Source organism: Sabethes cyaneus, chromosome 3, assembly GCF_943734655.1.
Source record: "Sabethes cyaneus chromosome 3, idSabCyanKW18_F2, whole genome shotgun sequence".
In the NCBI taxonomy this organism is placed as follows: domain Eukaryota; kingdom Metazoa; phylum Arthropoda; class Insecta; order Diptera; family Culicidae; genus Sabethes; species Sabethes cyaneus.
In genome coordinates this window covers 172,371,422-172,390,671 of record NC_071355.1, presented here as the reverse complement: position 1 = coordinate 172,390,671, position 19,250 = coordinate 172,371,422, and the positions used below count along the sequence as shown (strand labels likewise).

The 19,250-nt window shown below is 38.5% G+C and overlaps 1 protein-coding gene across 1 annotated transcript; it reads left to right on the top strand.

Moving 5' to 3' along the window:
* Positions 1–10,560: 10,560 nt before the first annotated feature.
* Positions 10,561–13,987, top strand: LOC128743816 (calcium and integrin-binding family member 2). The gene is made up of 2 exons (XM_053840490.1): positions 10,561–10,912; positions 13,770–13,987. The coding sequence occupies exons 1-2, from the start codon at positions 10,561–10,563 to the stop codon at positions 13,985–13,987; spliced, it is 570 nt and encodes a 189-aa protein (XP_053696465.1).
* Positions 13,988–19,250: the final 5,263 nt, after the last annotated feature.

Genomic DNA, 19,250 nt, shown 5'->3' with positions numbered 1-19,250 from the left:
GATATCCAAATTCAAATGACCTGACTATTTTCGAAGCACTTTTAATGTTGAAATGGTTACCTAGTCAAGTTTATTTGGGGGCATCCATAAAGTACGTCACGCTTATAGGGGGGAGGGGGGGTAGACCTAATCGTGACGATTTGTGACGTAGGGGGGAGGGGGGGTATGAAGTTATGTGACGTCACATGAATAAAAAATCAAATGAAAATTTTATTCAGGAAATTATAATTTAGGCTTCATTTTAAGATACTACTATTGAAGGCTTCTATAAAATTAACGTTCTGATGGATTTTAAAACAAATAGCTAAACTTTTTAAATGAAAACTTTTTTTCAACATATATGTGTGAACAGGACTCATTTATTCTCCTATGTGGTATGTACTCTCCGTTACGACTTTACAGAATATGCAGTACAACGCTGAAGAGCTGCTTGAGTACCGTCCTGCCTAAAAGATTTTTACAACCGCAAATAGCAGTCGCACAAACTCCTGACGGGCTACGGGGTGCTACCAGAGCCCCATGGCAATGTTTTCCCTTGATATTCGTGCTGAACTCAATCGATGAACATAAACTCATACCGAAGTTCCACGGCTGCTTTTAAGGTTTTTCGGTATAATTTATACTGCTCCTCATTCAAAAGCTATCTAAAGGATAGAGTTTATGCCACTTGCGGACTAAGTTTCGCATCTAAGGTAGTGTTGAATGATTGCACGATTGAATGAATACACAAAATGACAAAATCCGTCAGAAAAGTTCTTCCAAGGCGTGTTGCTGCAAGACGTCAGCAGGAAGTCCTGATTCTTTCAACTAGATCAGCAACTTCAACTAGATCAACTAGATCACACAACCACATCAGCAACTTCTGATCATCTTCAAATTCCGTGAATCGATGACTTATAAGCTCGAAAATTTTCCTATTTTTATTTGCTGAAATTCATTTGATAGCTTTAAATAAAAAGGTTGAAATGAATATCTAATATTTTTTGTTTTGAAGGGGGGGGGGGGGTTGCCGTGACGTGACGTACTTTCTCAGGGGGGGTCATCGAATGTGTGACGAAATGTGACAAGGGGGGGAGGGGGGATTGATTTTGGTCAAAATTTGCGTGACGTACTAAATGGATGTCGCCTTTCCAATTCCAAAATTAAAAGTGACAAATTATTTTTCCAAGTCGCTATCATCTAACTTATTCATAAGATTTACATTCCGATAGACACATAGATGGAAATAAACGGTATTAGTCTTTTGCCGAAAGATCACTTTAAAAATGGTATAGTGTGAAAACAAATCGAAATTACTACTCGCACTTTAAGTACACGACTGCTACTAGTGTTTTACGACTCAGTTGCGAATAATTCAAATTGTGTAAAGTTGCTGGCTGAAATTGAAATTTAAATTATTTTCAGCATTTTCAGTCATATGATTGGAAACCATATTTATTAATTTATTATAGTTAATAGTTTGGCAAAACGAGCAAGTATGTTGTTTCTTAGTTCAGATTTTAGAAAAAAGTTTTCCTAACTAAAATACTTACTCTTAGTTTACAGAAGTTTTAGGAATGTACATATTTATTTATATATTTATTGATACATAGTTGTTGTGTAATAAGTAGTAGCAATTGTAGACGCAAATAAAATCATGATGGTTTTATATATATCATATAGTAGAAAAGAAGAACTGTTTCGAACAGTTGTTTCAACAATTCACGATGTAGAACAAATGATTGCTGAAACATTTTTTACGTAATTGTGTCTGAGAAAAATGTTTAAATAAATGTATAACAATAAAACGTTAAACTTTCATAAAAATTTATAAAATATAAAAGTATACAATTTTTTAGCTTAGTTGGCTAATAAATTATTTTGCGCATTAAACAAGAAGAGAGAAATATTTTTTGTCATCACTTACACATTAACAATTTTTTTACAAAATTTCGTGTTAGTTAAAAGCGTCTTCGAAATATTATTGGCTAATTATCGTGTTTCTCATCCTGTTGTGCTTTCAGCCGTACGAAAGTAGGAACGTATTTCAATCAACCGGGATTCAGAGTTTGTGAAACATGGAACTTAAATTTTCAACCTTTTCTATTGCACCCGTTAGTAACACTTAGGTATAGATGCACAATAATTTGTGAACTATCCATAGTTGTTGTGAAATGTAAGACTTTTTATTACATATTTATTCCTCCTGACGAACTGTTATGAATGAATTTGAGTTAAAAAATTTACAATATATTCAATGCCACAACATTCTAACCAGATCTAGCAGATCAGAATAGTTTCAAAAACTGCCATGACCATTTTCGTAAAGAACAGCAATTGCGCATAGAGAAAAAAAGTGGAAATATACACTATGTACGATGTATTAGAAAATTTAGTTTATATGAACGAAAAGAACAGTATCACCTAAAAATAAACCTAAAAATATTTTTTAGGTATTTTTAGGTTTCGTATTCTACTAAGACGCTCCAAAAACTTCAGAACAGTATCAATTGTAGTATGTATTAACTTTATTTGTTTTGAAATTGTGATATTAATTTTTAAGTCAAATCATTATTTAAGTATTATAGGTGTTCATCTTTCAATATGCGACAGACTCTAATTTTTTGGTGCGTAATAAGCAGTGTCCTCGAATTTCCTCTGAATCATTGGGACACTAAACAAAAGATTTATTTATTTATTTATTACAATAATTGAAGGTAACAACATGAAAGCAACGTATGGAAAAAAGTAGGAGAATATTCGAAGCTTACAACATTGTGTATGGAAGAAAACTTGTTCCATATTCCAAGTTAAATTGCATACGCGAAGCAAGAGACTACTCTTATCATTCCTGTGAAATATTAACAAGAGAAGCAGTAATCTGGCTTGGAACGTTAAACAAAGGATTTTACATTACAATAAACCCGAACCTGAGCTGAAAAACGGTGAAGGTGCTGGGAAGGACGCTTTCTCGGCTGAAAACTCTGTCGGTAAGGTAGTCTGTAAGGGTTCTGTAGACTGATACTGTCAGTGCAATCCTTTATCGGCGAGTACCAAGCTAGTTTTCATCATGGTCACTCCACGACGGATCGAATGTTTACCCTGCGTCAGTTACTTGACAAGTTGCGGGAGCACAAGTTGATGATTCATCATTTGTTTGTGGACTTTAAGGCGGCGTACGATTCAGTCAAACGAAATGAGCTTTGGCAAATAATGCTAGAACATGGTTGTCCGCTGACTCGTGCGACACTGGATGTGTCAAAAATATGATCAGAATAGCAGGCGAGACCTTTTTTCCTGTGTGGACTCATCACTACGACCAGCAGTGGCATGTTGCACACTTTAGAAAAAATCCTAGAGCTTGCTGTTAAAGATCAGCTGCTGGAATATTTGAGTACGAATTCCTTGTTGATTCCAGAGCAATCGGGTCAGTGGCGACTCGTTCGCATGTTCAACCTGTTCATAGGACAGGCAACAAAATTCAGCCCGACAAAATTGTTTTCATCACTCGTTCATGATTTCGTTTGCACCGACGCATATTCAATGCAATACGAATTTAGTTTAGTTACGAAGCTGATGAGCAGAACGTTCAACACGACGTTTGAATGTTGCTTTAGAGATCTCAATGCACAAGCATACCAACACCTTGTTCCTGCTGTTGATTCTTGATACTGAATTAGCACCAGGAACAATGTGTTGGTACGAAGGAGATAAAAAGAGAATATGAAAAAGCTTCAACCCGAAAGCGCGGGCGCATTATTGTCTCCTTAACTCGTTCATCTTCAGCATTGAACAACTTCGCAGTGAGGTGGTTATTCTTGAATTTGGTTGGTAAAATTCTGAGACGAGTTTGCTAGTAAAGTAAACCGTCGTATTCCGTTGTTACATAGGAAGCGGAACTGTAATGTGAATTGTGGCAGTATGTACACGAAATGATCACAATAGATCAAAATGCTGGTCGTAGTGATAATATCCAAAAAAATGTACACGAAATACACCGCTTATGCAACATAGCAAGCGCTACGTGAATACCTCTGTTTGTTTTATGATTTAAATCAGGGATGGTCCGATCACTTTGACTCAATTATGATTCATTTGACAGTACCGTCTCAGTGAAGCAAAATTTGACAAAGTTATGTACGGGAAATTTATATAATTAGTAATTATCTACAATTTTGCTGAATAAAGTCTTGCTGTATCTTTTGTGGTTACGGAGATACAATGCTAGTACCTTATTATTAACTAAGTGAACGCTCATTTAGTTACTAATGAGGTACTAGCATTGTAACTCCGTAACTACAAAAGATACAACAAAAGATTCAGCAAAATTGTAGATAATAACTAGTTCTGCAAATGTCTCATATATGACTTTGTCCAATTTCGTTCGGCTGAGACGGTACTGTCAGTTGAATCAAAATTGAATCAAATTGATCGGACCATCCCTGATTAAAATATAAAAATGCGATAGTAAAAAGCTGCGTATTAAATTGTATTTTTCGCTGGTTGAACAGGTAAGCTAAACCCCAACAAGTCGCCACTGAATCGGGTTATCGAGAAGGTCATTCTTGTGAAACCGCATTGAATTTGGTATTAGCAAAATGGGAAGACTGCTTAGAGCAGAAGGAGACGATAGTTGCTGTTTTCTTGGATCTAAAACGCGCTTTTGAAACAATGTCAAGGCCCTTATTGTTGAGAACAATCAAGCGCTTTGGAATTACGAGTACCGCGTTAAAATGGTTTGAAAGCTATTTGTCTGATAGATCTCAAAGGACTACTTTTAATGATTTTGTATCTAATGCAGTGAGAAACGATCTAGGCGTGCCCCAAGGAAGTGTATTAGGGCCCCTTTTGTTTATTATGTACATTAATGACATGCGCCGCGTTTTACATTTTTGCGATATTAATCTTTTTGCAGACGACACTGTGTTGTTCATTGCAGCTAAGGATTTGCACGAAGCCGTTTTACATTTGAATGAAGATTTGCGTTCTCTTAGTAGATGGTTGAAGTATAAGCAATTGAAATTGAACATAACTAAAACTAAATTTATGGTGATATCGCGAAGTCGATTAGATGAAAATGTCTCAGTTATGATTGATGATGAGGCAATTGAGCGCGCTCGGGAGATTAAATATCTTGGTGTAATTATTGATGACAAACTAAAGTTCAATGCTCACATTGACAATGTCATCAAGAAAATTGCCAAGAAGTATGGAATTCTAAGCCGATTGAAAAAAGAATTACCTATTTGGAGTAAAATACAGCTATACAAATCAATCATCTCTCCTCACCTAGACTTTTGCCCTTCCATTTTATTTTTGGCCCATGAAACACAAATAGTGAAACTACAACGATTGCAGAATAAAATAATGCGTTTAATATTAAGATGTGACAGATTTACTTCCTCGATTTTAATGCTAGACGTTTTGCAATGGTTGTCAGTGAGGCAGCGCATTGTTTATTTGACTATGGTGTTTATTTTTAAAGTAATCAATGGTTTGCTGTCTCAGTGTTTGTGTAATCGAATTGAAAGAGGAAGAGACTTTCATAGATATAATACAAGGAACGCGGATGAAATAAGAACACCGAATTTCTTGTCATGTGCTTCACAGAATTCGCTATTTTACAAAGGAATAAATGTTTTCAAATCAATGCCAAGACGTGCAGCAACATTTATTGAGTTTAAAAGACTATGTATTTCACACGTAAAAGCTGTTTTTTAAGATTTATTTATTAACTTATAATTGGCGAAGTTTTGAACGAAACAAATGATTTTTGCGGACCATTCTGTTTGAAATTATTTACTTATTTATTTTGTTAGATGAACAGAAGATTGTAATTGATGAAGTATTTTTATGAATTATCTCATTGTGTTCGAAATTTAAATTGTATTTATATTTTTAAATTTATGACTTTTTTTTAATTATTGTACACTTTAACTACTATGTTCACCACGATGGTGATGATGGATTTTTCTTTCTTATTATAGTAATTATAAAATAATACAAGAGCAGTCTACAAAAGTTTGTGCCTCGCGCGCGGAGCACAGATATAACGATCGTTTAAATTTGATTACCTATATCTGTATGTGAAACCAGATCGTTTTTTTGTTTGAATAACTGGTTTAAATTGTTATAATATTAATTATCTTATAGATATATCGTCTTGCTCAAACCTCTGTGGGGGTTTGTGGCGGGACCATCATCATCATCATCATCATCATCATCATCATCTACTGTGATATCGGCCGGGTGTTTGCTGTATGTTCTGCACTGCATTTCTTTTTGCTATGATCGCTATTGAAAGAGCGATGTGCTTATTAATAAATTTTATGCATGCTTGTGTGTATTAGCATTTACCTTTCAAAGCTCATTTAAAGCTTGAATTACTTTACCCACTTATTTCTCGCTGCCAGTACTGTCCCATATTATAGCCGTCCCTGGTGAGGACTCATTCGTTCCTCTGACTAGTACACTTAACTACAGGAGGGACTTTTGCACTGTCAAGAGGCTTCAGTGGGTAAATATAGAATTCAGCATGAAGGAAGGGTAAAGGAGGGGCCTGAGAATAAACCCAAGCTAAAGTCCCTAGACATCGAATGGCTTGATTCTACTAAGATTCAAACCCACGACCACTCGCTTGTCAAAGCAGGCTCGGTAACCTTGCGGCTGCGGAACCCCAAGGTGAGATCTTAGTCGCTTTCGTGACGTTGGATGGACTGAAGCAAGGGGATGCACTCTAACCTGCTATTCAACATTGCCAACATTGCCGAGGAGCAAACGTAGAAAGGAACGGGACTATCATCACGAAATCTTACATGGTTATTGGATTTGAGGATGACGTCGATATCATCGGAAACAACCGTAAAGCACTGGAAGATGCTTTTAGGCCATTTAAATGGGAAGTAGCGGGATTTGGACTTACCATTAATGGTGGTAATGATAGGAGGCAGGGTACATGGGAGCATGGGAGTGCCAATGGTGTTAGTGTCGAGGTGGATGGAAAGCGATATGAGGAAGTGGAGTTGGATGTGGAAGTGGAAGTGACATATATCAACGATGTAAGCCGCGAAGTAAAATGTTTTTGAGCGTGGTAAGTTACGGTGGGCTGGGCACGTGGCCAGAATGCCCGTCGAAAGAGTAGCCAAAAGTATTTCCAGCAGAGAACCAGGGAGAAGCCGTAGACTTCGGAGCAGACCCGATGGATGTGTGCTGCCGAGGATGATGCACATTGGTTTTCAATAGAATTGGAGAATGGCAGCCCAGGACCGATAGTACTGGAGGACCACAATTCGTTTGACGCAGGATCGCTAGCTGTCAACCAGGTTTGGCAAGCTCTTTTTACTTGAATTTTACTCTTTTGGCTACACCGTGTCAGCCCTGCAGTTTGGAAAAGTGGTTTATGGGCACTTGTAGTTATAGAATTGGTTCTAAGTCCTTTGCGTGTTTCAAACGAACTTGATAATGCACCCAATATCTTCACACAGCACTGTACACAATGCATCGTGCATCATCATCAACGAACCATCGTGGTGATAGTGTAATCCGTAGGTACTCTTTCAGCCATTGTGATTGACTCCTTCTCTTAGTCTTCGACAGACTTGGCTCTAAGTGCCCCACCTCGCGCTGCAAACGGAAATGGAAACTTATAACATGGCGCCGTCTGAGTTAGTACGCAGGATAGCTATTTTAACCTTTCCTTAATCAATCTTGTAAGCTTTTCGGAAAAACCGTTCTCGTCCATTATTGTCCATAGCTTTTCACGGGTGTATCATGGGCGGCCCTGAAATCTGCAGATAAAATTCAGTAGTGCGTAGGAAGTTGATTTCCATGACACTTTTGAAGGATTTACCGTAGCTTAAAGATTCGGTCTATTATCCATAACCCGTTCATGAAACTGACCTAATTACTTCCCACAAATCTACTTGCTTGTGACGATAGATGGCGATCTGATCACACGGTAGTTCTCACATTCCAAATCATCGCTATTTTTATATATTGGGCATAATACATTCTCCTTCCACTTCCCCGGCAGCTTTTTCCTGCTTTATATTCCAGAACTTGATTAGTTCTGCTGCAACGCCATCTGCTCAAGCTACCTGCGGAATTTTTTTTCCGAAACAATTTGATTAGCTGTCTTCGTTTCTGTCTGTGTCGCTTCTGGTTTTGATGGGTTCCCTGTTACAGCACGTCCGTGTTGCATTCTTCTCGTGTATGACATCGTCGTTACGTCGACTCCTCACAACGAATCCAATAGGCTTCTACTTTGAGCGGGGCTACGTTTAGCTTGCCCTCGCCCAGCAGCGCCGCCTCAAGAGTTTTTGCATGTATTCAGTAGCGACTTCAGATACGTTCAGTCCTTCTAGATTGTTGGGTCCATTCTAGGAGGCGCATGACAAAATCTAAAGTTCATTGCACTGCCATTAGCATCTACTTCGGCTTTATGTGAATCGAGTCACACACCGCTAAGGATGCATCTTGAAACTTTCGCGTCATTCGATTTGATCCAATAAATACCAAGCGAAACGCGAATAGCGGCGAATTAACATTTGGCGTGTCACGTCACTTGTCTGGCACCTTTCGTTCAATGTTTTGTGTCAGCTTTGTGCGGCGGCGTCCGCCTCTTGACCGTAGCATCTTGCGGTGGAAAAAGTAGGCTCGACTTCAAATGCTTGAATGCGTCGTTGAATTTCCTTATTTGTATTATTGTCGGCGGTGACCAGAGATCCCAAATATACGAGTTCGTCAACCACTTCCAGTTCATCGCAGTCAATAGTCACTGTCCGTGGGAGGCAAACGCTGCTTCCTCTGGAGACTCTTCCTACAATATATTTGATTTCGTCGCATTGATTTGTAATTCAATTCTCCTAGCCTCTGTTGATAGTCTGGCATAGATTACTTCCGCTGTCCCATGGTTTCTAGTTTTGATGACGAGGTCATCTCCAAAGGCTAGCAATCAGTTTATTTTGCCGAAGATTGTTCCTATCATTCCGATTCCCGCTCGTTGGATCACAGCTTCAATAGCCCAATTGAATAACATGTAGCAGTCCATTCCCTTGCCGCAACCCTCTACGTGATTTGACAGGATGTGAAAGGACCCCGGAGACACGCCCGTGGCACATCACTCACTCTAGGGTAGCTTTGACCAGCCGTCCGGCCAGTTTGTCCGGAAAACCGTTCTCGTGCATTATCTGCCACAGCTGTTCACGCTCGACTGTATCGTATGCTGCCCTGAAATGCACGAAAATATGATGCGTAGGTACGTTGTACTCCCAACATTTCTGGACGATTTGTCGGAGAGTGAATCGCTGGGATAGCCTTTCTTTTATTGCTGGGATAGGCTTTGAATGTCCCTTCAGACTTATTGATAATAACTAGAAGGGGTTTGAATGAGGTTTCAGCTAGTCGCGAACTTTTCATTCCCCAGAGTAGTAAATTTCTATTTTATCACTTATTGCAAATTTTTGTAAACAATTTTCAAGTTATTATGTTGATAATTTCTAACTTTCACAATTCATCTAAAAAAAATTTAAACGACAAAAGCACCTATTTACCTAGTAACGATTAAAAGCGAGTCAACTCCAGTCAAGTCTTAGCGTCATTTTGAGTTTTTGTTTTAATTAATAACGAGTATTCATCGGTAGAAATATATTAACAATCATCAAAGATCGTAAGTAATTGATATTTCTATTCACCTTTATTAATTAATTAAGATCATATTTTTAATCGTGTTATTTTTAACACATCCTGACATAATTTTGTTTATTTTCTCCCCGGTTGAATTTATTAATAACGATCCTTTGACAAGCCGCTCATGAATTATTAATTTAGGTCATTGCATGCATGCGACGATATTTAAATTTTCAGCCACAAATATAGTAAAAATAGTTGTATTAAAGTGCTATTAATCATAAATACTGGGAGTGTTGCACCCACAATCCCAATCCAATATTGCCATATAGTACAGCCATGTTGTACAGACATAATAAGCTATCAAAAGATATTAAAGCCCTTCAAATGACTACAACTAAGACTACGACTGAATTACTGAATTATGTTGATTAACTGTATTTTATTATGCTCACTGTTTCAATGCTATAGTTATAAAATGGCCTATTAAGTCATTCCACTGAAAGTCACCATCACAGTTCGTCGAAGACTGAAATACTACTCTGTCTTTCGTCCGCTGCTATCTCACCTAAGGATGCCAATCCCTAGAATGTGGGGCTGTGAATAGCACCAGAAGGTGTGATATATTTTCGCGGCGCCCGTCTTATCAAACCACACATCAAGGTGATTACCATCCCACATATTCCTTCCATTCAGGAGGCATTTCAATGTGGTGCAGCCCGTTCGCCCCTTGCGTGTCATATTTCCGAATGGAGGAATGCACAGCATGTCAGTGCCGTTAGGGTCCCCCACGGGGGAGTAGTTGAATATAGTAGCTCTTTTACTACTACTTCTCCTGGGAGTGTTTAATAATTGGATTTAATTTCCTGACGTCCATCATGCTGCAGCTTTCGCGATGCCAGTAGTGTGAAAGAGCTCGAGCGTTCAAGTCGTATCTGATCTGAAGAACTGGAAATGGGCAACAAGGTGGTAACTTTTACCGATCAACAGTTGGAGGACTATCAGGATTGTACGTTCTTTACTCGCAAAGAGATCCTGAGGGTACACAAGCGATTTCGGGAGGCCAGTCCCGAGCTGGTCCCTTTGGTGATGACCGAGGGGCAAGCCACTTCGATCCGGGTGCCAAGTGAACGGATCGGTAAATTGCCGGAGTTAGTGGAGAACCCTTTCAAAGGACGAATGTGTCAAGCGTTCTCGCGCGACCATGATGGAAATTTAACGTTCGAGGACTTCCTGGATTTGCTGTCCGTTTTTAGCGAGCAGGCACCGCGAGATATTAAGGTGTTTTATGCTTTTAAAATTTATGGTGAGTGTAGACACGTGTTTGTGAAAGTTTTGAATTGCTCAACACTAGTTTTCCTCGCGAAGAATTCGTTATTGTGGTGATTCAAACTAATTCGTTAGTGAATATTTCAATACTGGAAAAGAATGGTTGAGATGAATGTCTTGCTTGCTGCTTCGTGATTTATAAATCAGTGGGTAGATTTTTCGTGGTGGGTTTCTGTGTAATCGTCTATCGAAAAGTGTATGGTATTTAAAAAACCAGCAATCTAGATTCAACAGCAAGGGTGGTTCTCGCAACCTGTTTGGTTTAATAACTTTACTTTGTCAAATTTTGCTCGGCTGAGACGGTACTGTCAAATGAATTAAAATTGAATCAAAGTGATCGGACCATTAGAGAAAAGGTTTATTCTTAGTTCAAGAGTAATCGATGAGGATTCGCCTATTTTAGCACATGATTTTCGTGCCAGATCTGCTAGACTAGCGAATTTTGATCTTTGATTTTCAAAATGGTGGATAATTTTTCAATGTTTTGCATTGGAACCCCTTACAATATAAACTTTTGATTTAGATTGAAACTTGTTCATAGCAGATCAAAAATGTCTTAGTAATTGCTAAGTTGATTTTTTTTTGTTTTGGTAGTTTTTGAAAAGTCTAGTAATTTTTTTCGCCAGTAAAATGTTGGTTTCACCCACAGTTAAAACAATTAAACGAAGCCTAAACCACTTCTAGTTCGTCAATCGTAGTTTGTTTTCTTGGAGCCTCTTCCTATCACGTATTTGACCACTGAAGGATTTATTCCCAGCCCAATCCTTCCAGACTCCGGTTTCAGTCTGTTGAACAGCATGCAGGATAAGCAGCATGCAGGAACTCTTGCCGCGTCTCGAAGGGACTCGAGAGTGTCCTCGAGATGCGCGCGAAACACATCACTCGATCCAATATAGTTCTGACCAGTCGTGTCAGTTTATCCGGAAAACAGTGCTCGTACATTATCTTTTAGAGTTGGTATCGATCGACTGTATCGTATACTGCTTCGAAATCAACAAAGATGCGATACGTGGGCACATTATACTCCCGACATTTCTTCAAGATCTGTTCGATCTTGGATAGTAAAAATATGGTCTGTAGTTGCGCGAACTCTCATGAAGCCCGCCTGAAAATTCCCTACGAAACCTTGTCCTGTCGGTGACAAGTGGCTTATTTGAATCTGGAAGAGTAGGCGTTTACCAGTGTTATGCTGCAATAGTTTCAGTAGTCGAGCCGAAAAAAGAACCGTTGCTAGCGTTTCTCGGATATGGTTACAAAGCACTGCCGCTAGGGGTAGCGGGTAGGCTGTCCTTACCAGCGGCGACTATGTTGGTCTTTACAATTCGATTTCTTGGAGGTCATGTGCTGGAACCAGGGTGCAGGGTTGTTAAATGTACTGGTTGGTGACAAAAATTTGAAGACATTTACCATTTTTTCTTGCCACCAGTCTTGCGGCATGTTACTGGTACACGAAACCACGTGTCGTACACTCTTCGATATGGGGGAGAAAAAGTCACAAGTCTTGAAGACACTTTTTTGTATTCTCTTTTGCTGTTGTGCACGTAAGCGAAACATACAGGTTTCCACCAAAGAACACGGTTTTAAATAAGAAGGTTCCCAATACGCCTTATTCGCTATCTTTTGTCCATACTATTCCAACTACAACTGTAAGCAAAAAGCGACAAATGTCATTTGTACACGGCATTTTGTGTGAATGACCAGCTCACGTACGAAAATGTTTGTTTATCATCATGTACGCATTTGGGCTAGTCTCGGCACTTACAAGAGAGAGGCACTGTCGATGCAGAAACAGTACAGAGCAATAGTATTAGTTAAGGCGTGGCATTGCATGCTGATAAATGTATAGAAAAACTGTAACCATTCCGGTCACTGGCTGGGATATTACTATATTCCAAAGGCGCTCCAAGGTTACCTGTCGATCCGCCTCCTTTTGGCACATTCCACGCACTACACCAAGAAGTTGGAATTTGAAACTGCATATTTCAACTTATATTATACTGGATATGAACCAGCGATTATTGAACTACAAAGAAAATGTAATTCTCTGTAGTTTAATAATTAGCACATTGAAGTGTACACATATTAAAACATGGTGGAAAAAGCGGTATTTCTGCGATGGTGTCCTGTTACGAAATGTTACCTAAATAACCTAATGTTCTAATGTGATTGTAAACTTCGCTTGCTTCAAATTTCTGAAAAAATCGGTGCAAAAAGGCGCAGTTTTGGGATTCAATTCATCCGGACGAAAAGAAAATTAGCGTTTAAAAATATTTCACTGGCATGAAAAGACAGCGATGAGCGCACTGATGACAGCACCATCCAGCGCACAGATAAAGAACAGATAAATAACAATGAGCAACTTTGACAATGAAGTTCCCGATTCATAGACTTGATACAGATTGTTAGCATCATGTTTACCGCAATGAGTTCCTTAAAAAAACAGCGACACTGGCATTCTATATATATTGATTCTACTCTCACAGTCGACTGCACGATTCCGAGTTGTTTTCCGATGCCCTGATGAGAGAGTTGAAGATTTTGCAGGTGCTTGCGCAAAACCAATTCGCGACGTTACTTTCCGGGTGACGCCATTTTGACTAATTTTCGAAAAACTGACAGCGATAAAAAAATACAGTGTAAACAATACATTCTAAGCTACTTCTACCCAAATTTTCAAGACAAAATATCCAACGGGTCTTGCTTGAATCTTGCTTGTATAATATATTTCAATTTTAATTGATAATTCAATCGAATCTTAAGTGAAATGGTTGCAAATCTAATTCAACTCACCCATTTTTAGCGTACTAAACACCTAATAATTTGTCATGTTACAGATTACGATAATGACGGCTTCATTGGTCAGTCCGACCTGCTGAATGTCATCACCGCACTGACCCGCAGCGAGCTAACCGTGGAGGAACATCAGCAAATTGTCGACAATGTGATCGAAGAAGCGGACGTTGATGGTGACGGCAAGTTGTCCTACTTGGAGTTCGAACACGTGATTACTCGGGCACCCGATTTTATGTCCACGTTTCATATACGAATTTAATGGAATAATCTAGCGCCGGCGCGGCGGTGAGAATAAAGTGAACGAATTGATGGTGAATGCTGCCGCCTAGTGTCATTGGTTGTGAAACTTTCCGACTTTCTAACAGTAGCGGGGACAGCAATCATTCGGTATAACAGTTCGTGCTGTACGAAATTGCATACAATTTTCATACAATAGGTTTGGAAGAAGCAGAAATATGTTGCATGGTATGAAAACGTAACGTAAACGTAATGTAATTAATTACAAGTGAATAATAAAAACATCAAAATGGTTATGCTACATTTAGGTAACAAATAATTGTAACTTTTATTATAGGTATACTATTTTGTTGCTTTGGTAAGCGTCATTACCAATTCGAAACCTGGGCAATATGCCCGCATAACTGGCACGTGTTAGAAGGTAAATTCAAACCGCTTACAAATGTTTAGCTATGACAATTACATGTACACTTCGTGTATATTACCGCACTTTTCTAGTCTGCATCATGAAAAGTCATACCAACATGCATAAACTAACCGAATGTGTAACGGAAAACCCTCACCCGAGAAAGAAGTCACATAGAACATATTTTTATCGCAGTTCCAGCTAACATAGCTTCCATGCCGACCTTTCCAGCATAGCAACCCCGAAAAATATGCAGCATAATGTTTCCTTCTGTTGACTCAGTTATCTTCCCGGGGGCGATGCATAAGTGTGCTCTTTGCTCGTTAAGGTGCCATACGGCCGTACAATCATCATAATTTCCACCGGGACAGATGGTTTAGTTTTTATTTCCACTTCTTGCTATAGCACAAGCCACGGTTGCATGTTTCACGCTGAGGAAAGATTACTTACTTACATAAGCATCAGAAGCTGCTTTCTCTCTCTAGAGCGCGGGCCTCGCCTCATAGAATCCTTGCAGATTAATATGTAACGTTTCGGAAGGGGTCACACATTTGCCAGTTGAAACTATGCGGGAGAAAAAGTTTTGTTCAAGAAGGTTCAGAGTAATAGGAGAAATGCATCAGACAAATAAGACTGTGTGTGCATCCAGTTGACGATTGCACAAGATTTTTCATGATGAAGGAAAATAATGTAATCTCAACGGTATTGCGACGAGTACACTTTTATCAGATTTCCGCAGAATTATCCTTTAGCATCTCTTGTGTGCGCTAGAGATCGCGTTTTTCGGTATTGTTGTTGAAAATGACATATTTCCCTTGTCGTTTCAATTTCCAGCGTAGAGTAAAGGATGAACGATAAAACGTTTCCCCGAATCGCCTCGGGACGGCGATGTAAGATTCTTCATCTTCGCGGGAACTATTTAGGCAGACTTAGTCCCTTGCCACTTGATTTAAGGACCTGTTTAAATTTGCGTTTTCGATGTGGACTGATTTCTTTATAATGTCTATAGCTAACGGAGTGATTACACAGTTTGTCGAATTAAAATTAGTGGATTTCGTATAAATTTTACTATGGAAATTCGACGTGCAGGATTTTTTTTATTCTGCATTGTTTCGCTACCCAGACTTCAAAGGAAAAGAAAGGAATAGATATTGTTATGCTCTAATGTTGGGATTATCAAATAACTTTCCACCATGACGACATGAATCTCATGCTCAACGTGGTTGAAAGTATACTTTAGTTACCTAGCGAGCCTATAATAGATATTTATATTACAGGCTAGCTACAGTTACCTACCGCCAGATATTATCAGCGTCCGAGATTTGACACACTCGCATTAGTGTGTCATCCAGCGGCCAAATACTAGGGTGGGGGAGTGAGTGTTTTCATATCGAAATGGAAATCAAATTAAAATAAGCTGTTGACCGGGGCTCTTAATCGCCGGGACGCAACATTAACCTAATTAATCCCTTTGCTTGCATATTTTACCAATCACGCCACTGAGCTGAGTTGAGCTGAGTTGCGGGTGCGTTGGGCTGGAAAGTTTTAAATTATCGAAAATAATCTCTCATTGATTTGCTGTCATCCATGGATGGACCAAATTTTGTGCGGCCATTAAGATGTTAAATGATAAGTTTTGCAATCGTCCTAGAAGCTTGACGCCTGCCCGATAAGAGTCTCGTCTTGCTTTGTGCCAAGCTAGACACCCGTTTCGGTTCCGTTCGTTTCTAGGCGTTATCGTAAGTTCGGTCAACAAAATCTTGAGAAATGGTTTGATGAAAATTTGCATCCTTTTTCGGTTGAAATAATTTATTTGTCGTAGAAAAATCTGCCGCTCGAAGGTAGTTCTCTGTCTTTATTCCGTTACTTGGCATTGTCAGTATAATCTGCTTATGATGAGATTTTTAGCGTGTTCTTTGCATCCTCCTTCAGATTCGTCTTTCATAATCCTGCTTATCGATTCCTTTTGAAAGAAGGCATAGGAAATATTTCTCAGGATGGAATGATGTTTTAAACACGGTAATCAGTTTAATGGACTAAGTGTTGATTTCCAGTTATTTTACAACAGTATGATATGTCTTCTATTCGTACGCTCATAGCCATAAACGGAAATATTTAAATGCCTAGTTAATATGTATTATAAAGTCTTGGATTAGTAATAAAGGTGTTCACACTAGGATGAATGAATTTTAACAGAAGGCTTTTGAAACATATTTTGTCAACTCAGTTCTAATCTTACCTTAATTTTGTTCAATAAGAATATGGTATTTTCTCTATCACTTTATTCCGTCACAATTGTACTTCAAGTACTTCAATTTAAATTATATTTTCCCAAGTTTGTGTTACACACTTTTTTAAATAATTAGTATTAATTGTTTTGTGTAAATTTACACGGTGATTAGCATTTTGATCTAATGTAAGTTCATTTAAGTTTGATCTATTCCGCACTTAATTTTTTCTACGAATAAGCAACATAGGCTTTTAAACTGTGCTTGCAGGATGCAGGTGTTATCCCTCATAATTTAAAAATTTGCCCTTTTACCAGCTCCATTTATTGAGCTAGTTATAATTTACGTTGGTCCTCTTTGGGTTTGTCATATAGTTATGGTTGTAGCAATATTATTATCTTTAGGGTAGTAGCCGGTATGAATGAAATGGAAAGAACCGAGAGTCTAGTTGTCGATTGAACCCTGTAAAATTGCTAGTGCTGACTTTTAAACTCACCAAAGCTAAATTCAGTTTGGTGTAAGTTATTTCAATTTGATTAATTTTTTCGGCGACGATGTGTAGCAGCTAATTTATGATCGTTCCTCAAGGCAGCAACATGAGACCTCTCCTGTTTGCGTTGTTTTTCAACGATATTGCGACACTGCTTGGAGTTGGATGCAAACTGATGTATGCTGATGATCTGAAATTATATTTGGTAATTCGGTCTATAGATGACTGTGTCCGGTTGTAGAGGCTCTTGGATTTGTTTGTCAATTAGTGCAGGAGAACTGACTTGTAATCAGTATCCCATGCTGTCAAGTATTGACTTTCCACCGCATCACCAGTCCAATCGTCTACAACTATCAATTAAATGAGCACGTGCTCACTAGAGTTGATGAAGTTAGCGAACGTGGGGTACTGCTTGATGCCAAACTCACCTTCAACTTTCATCGCACCACTGCAGTAGTAAAAGCTTCTCGACAATAGGACACTGCCTCTAACTTCTGATAATAAATAACAGAAGTTGACACAAGTGTTTCATCATGCGCCATGCGTGAGAGTATGATGCTTGAAACTATCAATGTTTCCCTGTTGAATACAACAGATGTCGTTACTTCGTAGCGCATAGTGTGCATTTCCGTAACAGCTGAATTTTGTGCGACAATAAATTTACTGAACACAACACCCTTACTCTCTCATGCATCTCAGTTTCTTTTGTGTTTATCGCTAATCGCAATATACCGTTTGACACCTGAACCAATGAATAGTTGGTAAACATTGTTTTTATTTATTGCGTTCATGTTGCGAAATTTAATTTTTTCGAATGGAAATGTCGCAAACAGGGTTTTTCATAAAGCCTTACCTTTACAGGGCTTTAGCTTTTTAGGGTTCTCGGATGACGGGTAGTAAGATGCTATGGAGAGGTATAGGAAATGTTTGTTTTTTATCAAAATTAGGCAGAAATCATGAAAATTAAGTATAACAGAGTAACTGTACCTCAAATAAAATATGATTAGTGATTGTTTATCAGGTAGGTAAACATAAATAAGTGAAAAATTTTGATTTTACTACCACTAGAAAAGCGCCATCTCTTGAAAAGCAATGGTTCGTATGGTGTCCTATTAGGTTTCATCGCAAAAGTTGCTCGTGATTTCAACGATCCTCGTTATCTGAAGGCGCTATCCAGCTTTTTACGAGCCATAATGGCTGACGTGTTCGTAATATTTGAACAGCATTTTTGACATTTCCCTAATACATCGCACGTTTTCTTTTCTCGCGTTCACAGTAAAACTAAAGGAATGTACGGAAAGAAAACGTGCGATGTATTAGGGAAATGTCAAAAATGCTGTTCAAATATTACGAACACGTCCGCCATTATGGCTCGTAAAAAGCTGGATATTGTTCCTTGGTACGTCCACTCATTGAAAATACTTGCTTGGTATGATGCCCTTCCCAAGTAACCAGTAAGCACTTAACACTGGTCCTTGGACAACATTATATAAGCATACAGAACTATGATTAAAAGCATATTTTTCTTTATATACTTCTGTAGAACTCACATAATGCTAAAAAGGCGAAATAGCGGGTTATTAAAATGCTACGTCACAAGCATCAAATAAACATTACCAGTGTTTGTTTGAGGCTTAATCGAAATGTCATTTTGTCTACATTATCGACGTATCGAAAAAGTATCGACGGCATATCGTTTGCTTGATATGGAAAATAAAAATAGATTCGGTCGGGATTTAAAAAACTAAAAAAGCAAGCTATTTTTTTTTGTTGCATCTCAAGAGGAGCAGGATAAACAGAACCATTTTTTGAAATGCTGAATAATGTTACCACCTAGACAGGGCTCGAACCGGGAGTTAGTCATGCAACCTCATACGTTTCCTTGCACCTTTGCTATCTGAACCATAGCGGATGTGATTGAGTGAGTTGAAATTAGTCGTATTTAAATCTTGGTGATATTCCCTCTCATATCATAGTTACTTGTCCTGCATTACCAATAGGGTAGAAAAAGGCGGCTTTCGTTGGGTGGAAGAGGACATGAATAGTGGCCGTAGAATAGCAAAATAAGAAGTCAAGTACAAGCCGTTTATCAAAACTTACGGCTCATTTTAATGCAATTGACTAAATGCATTATATTGTTACGTTATATGCGCATATATTG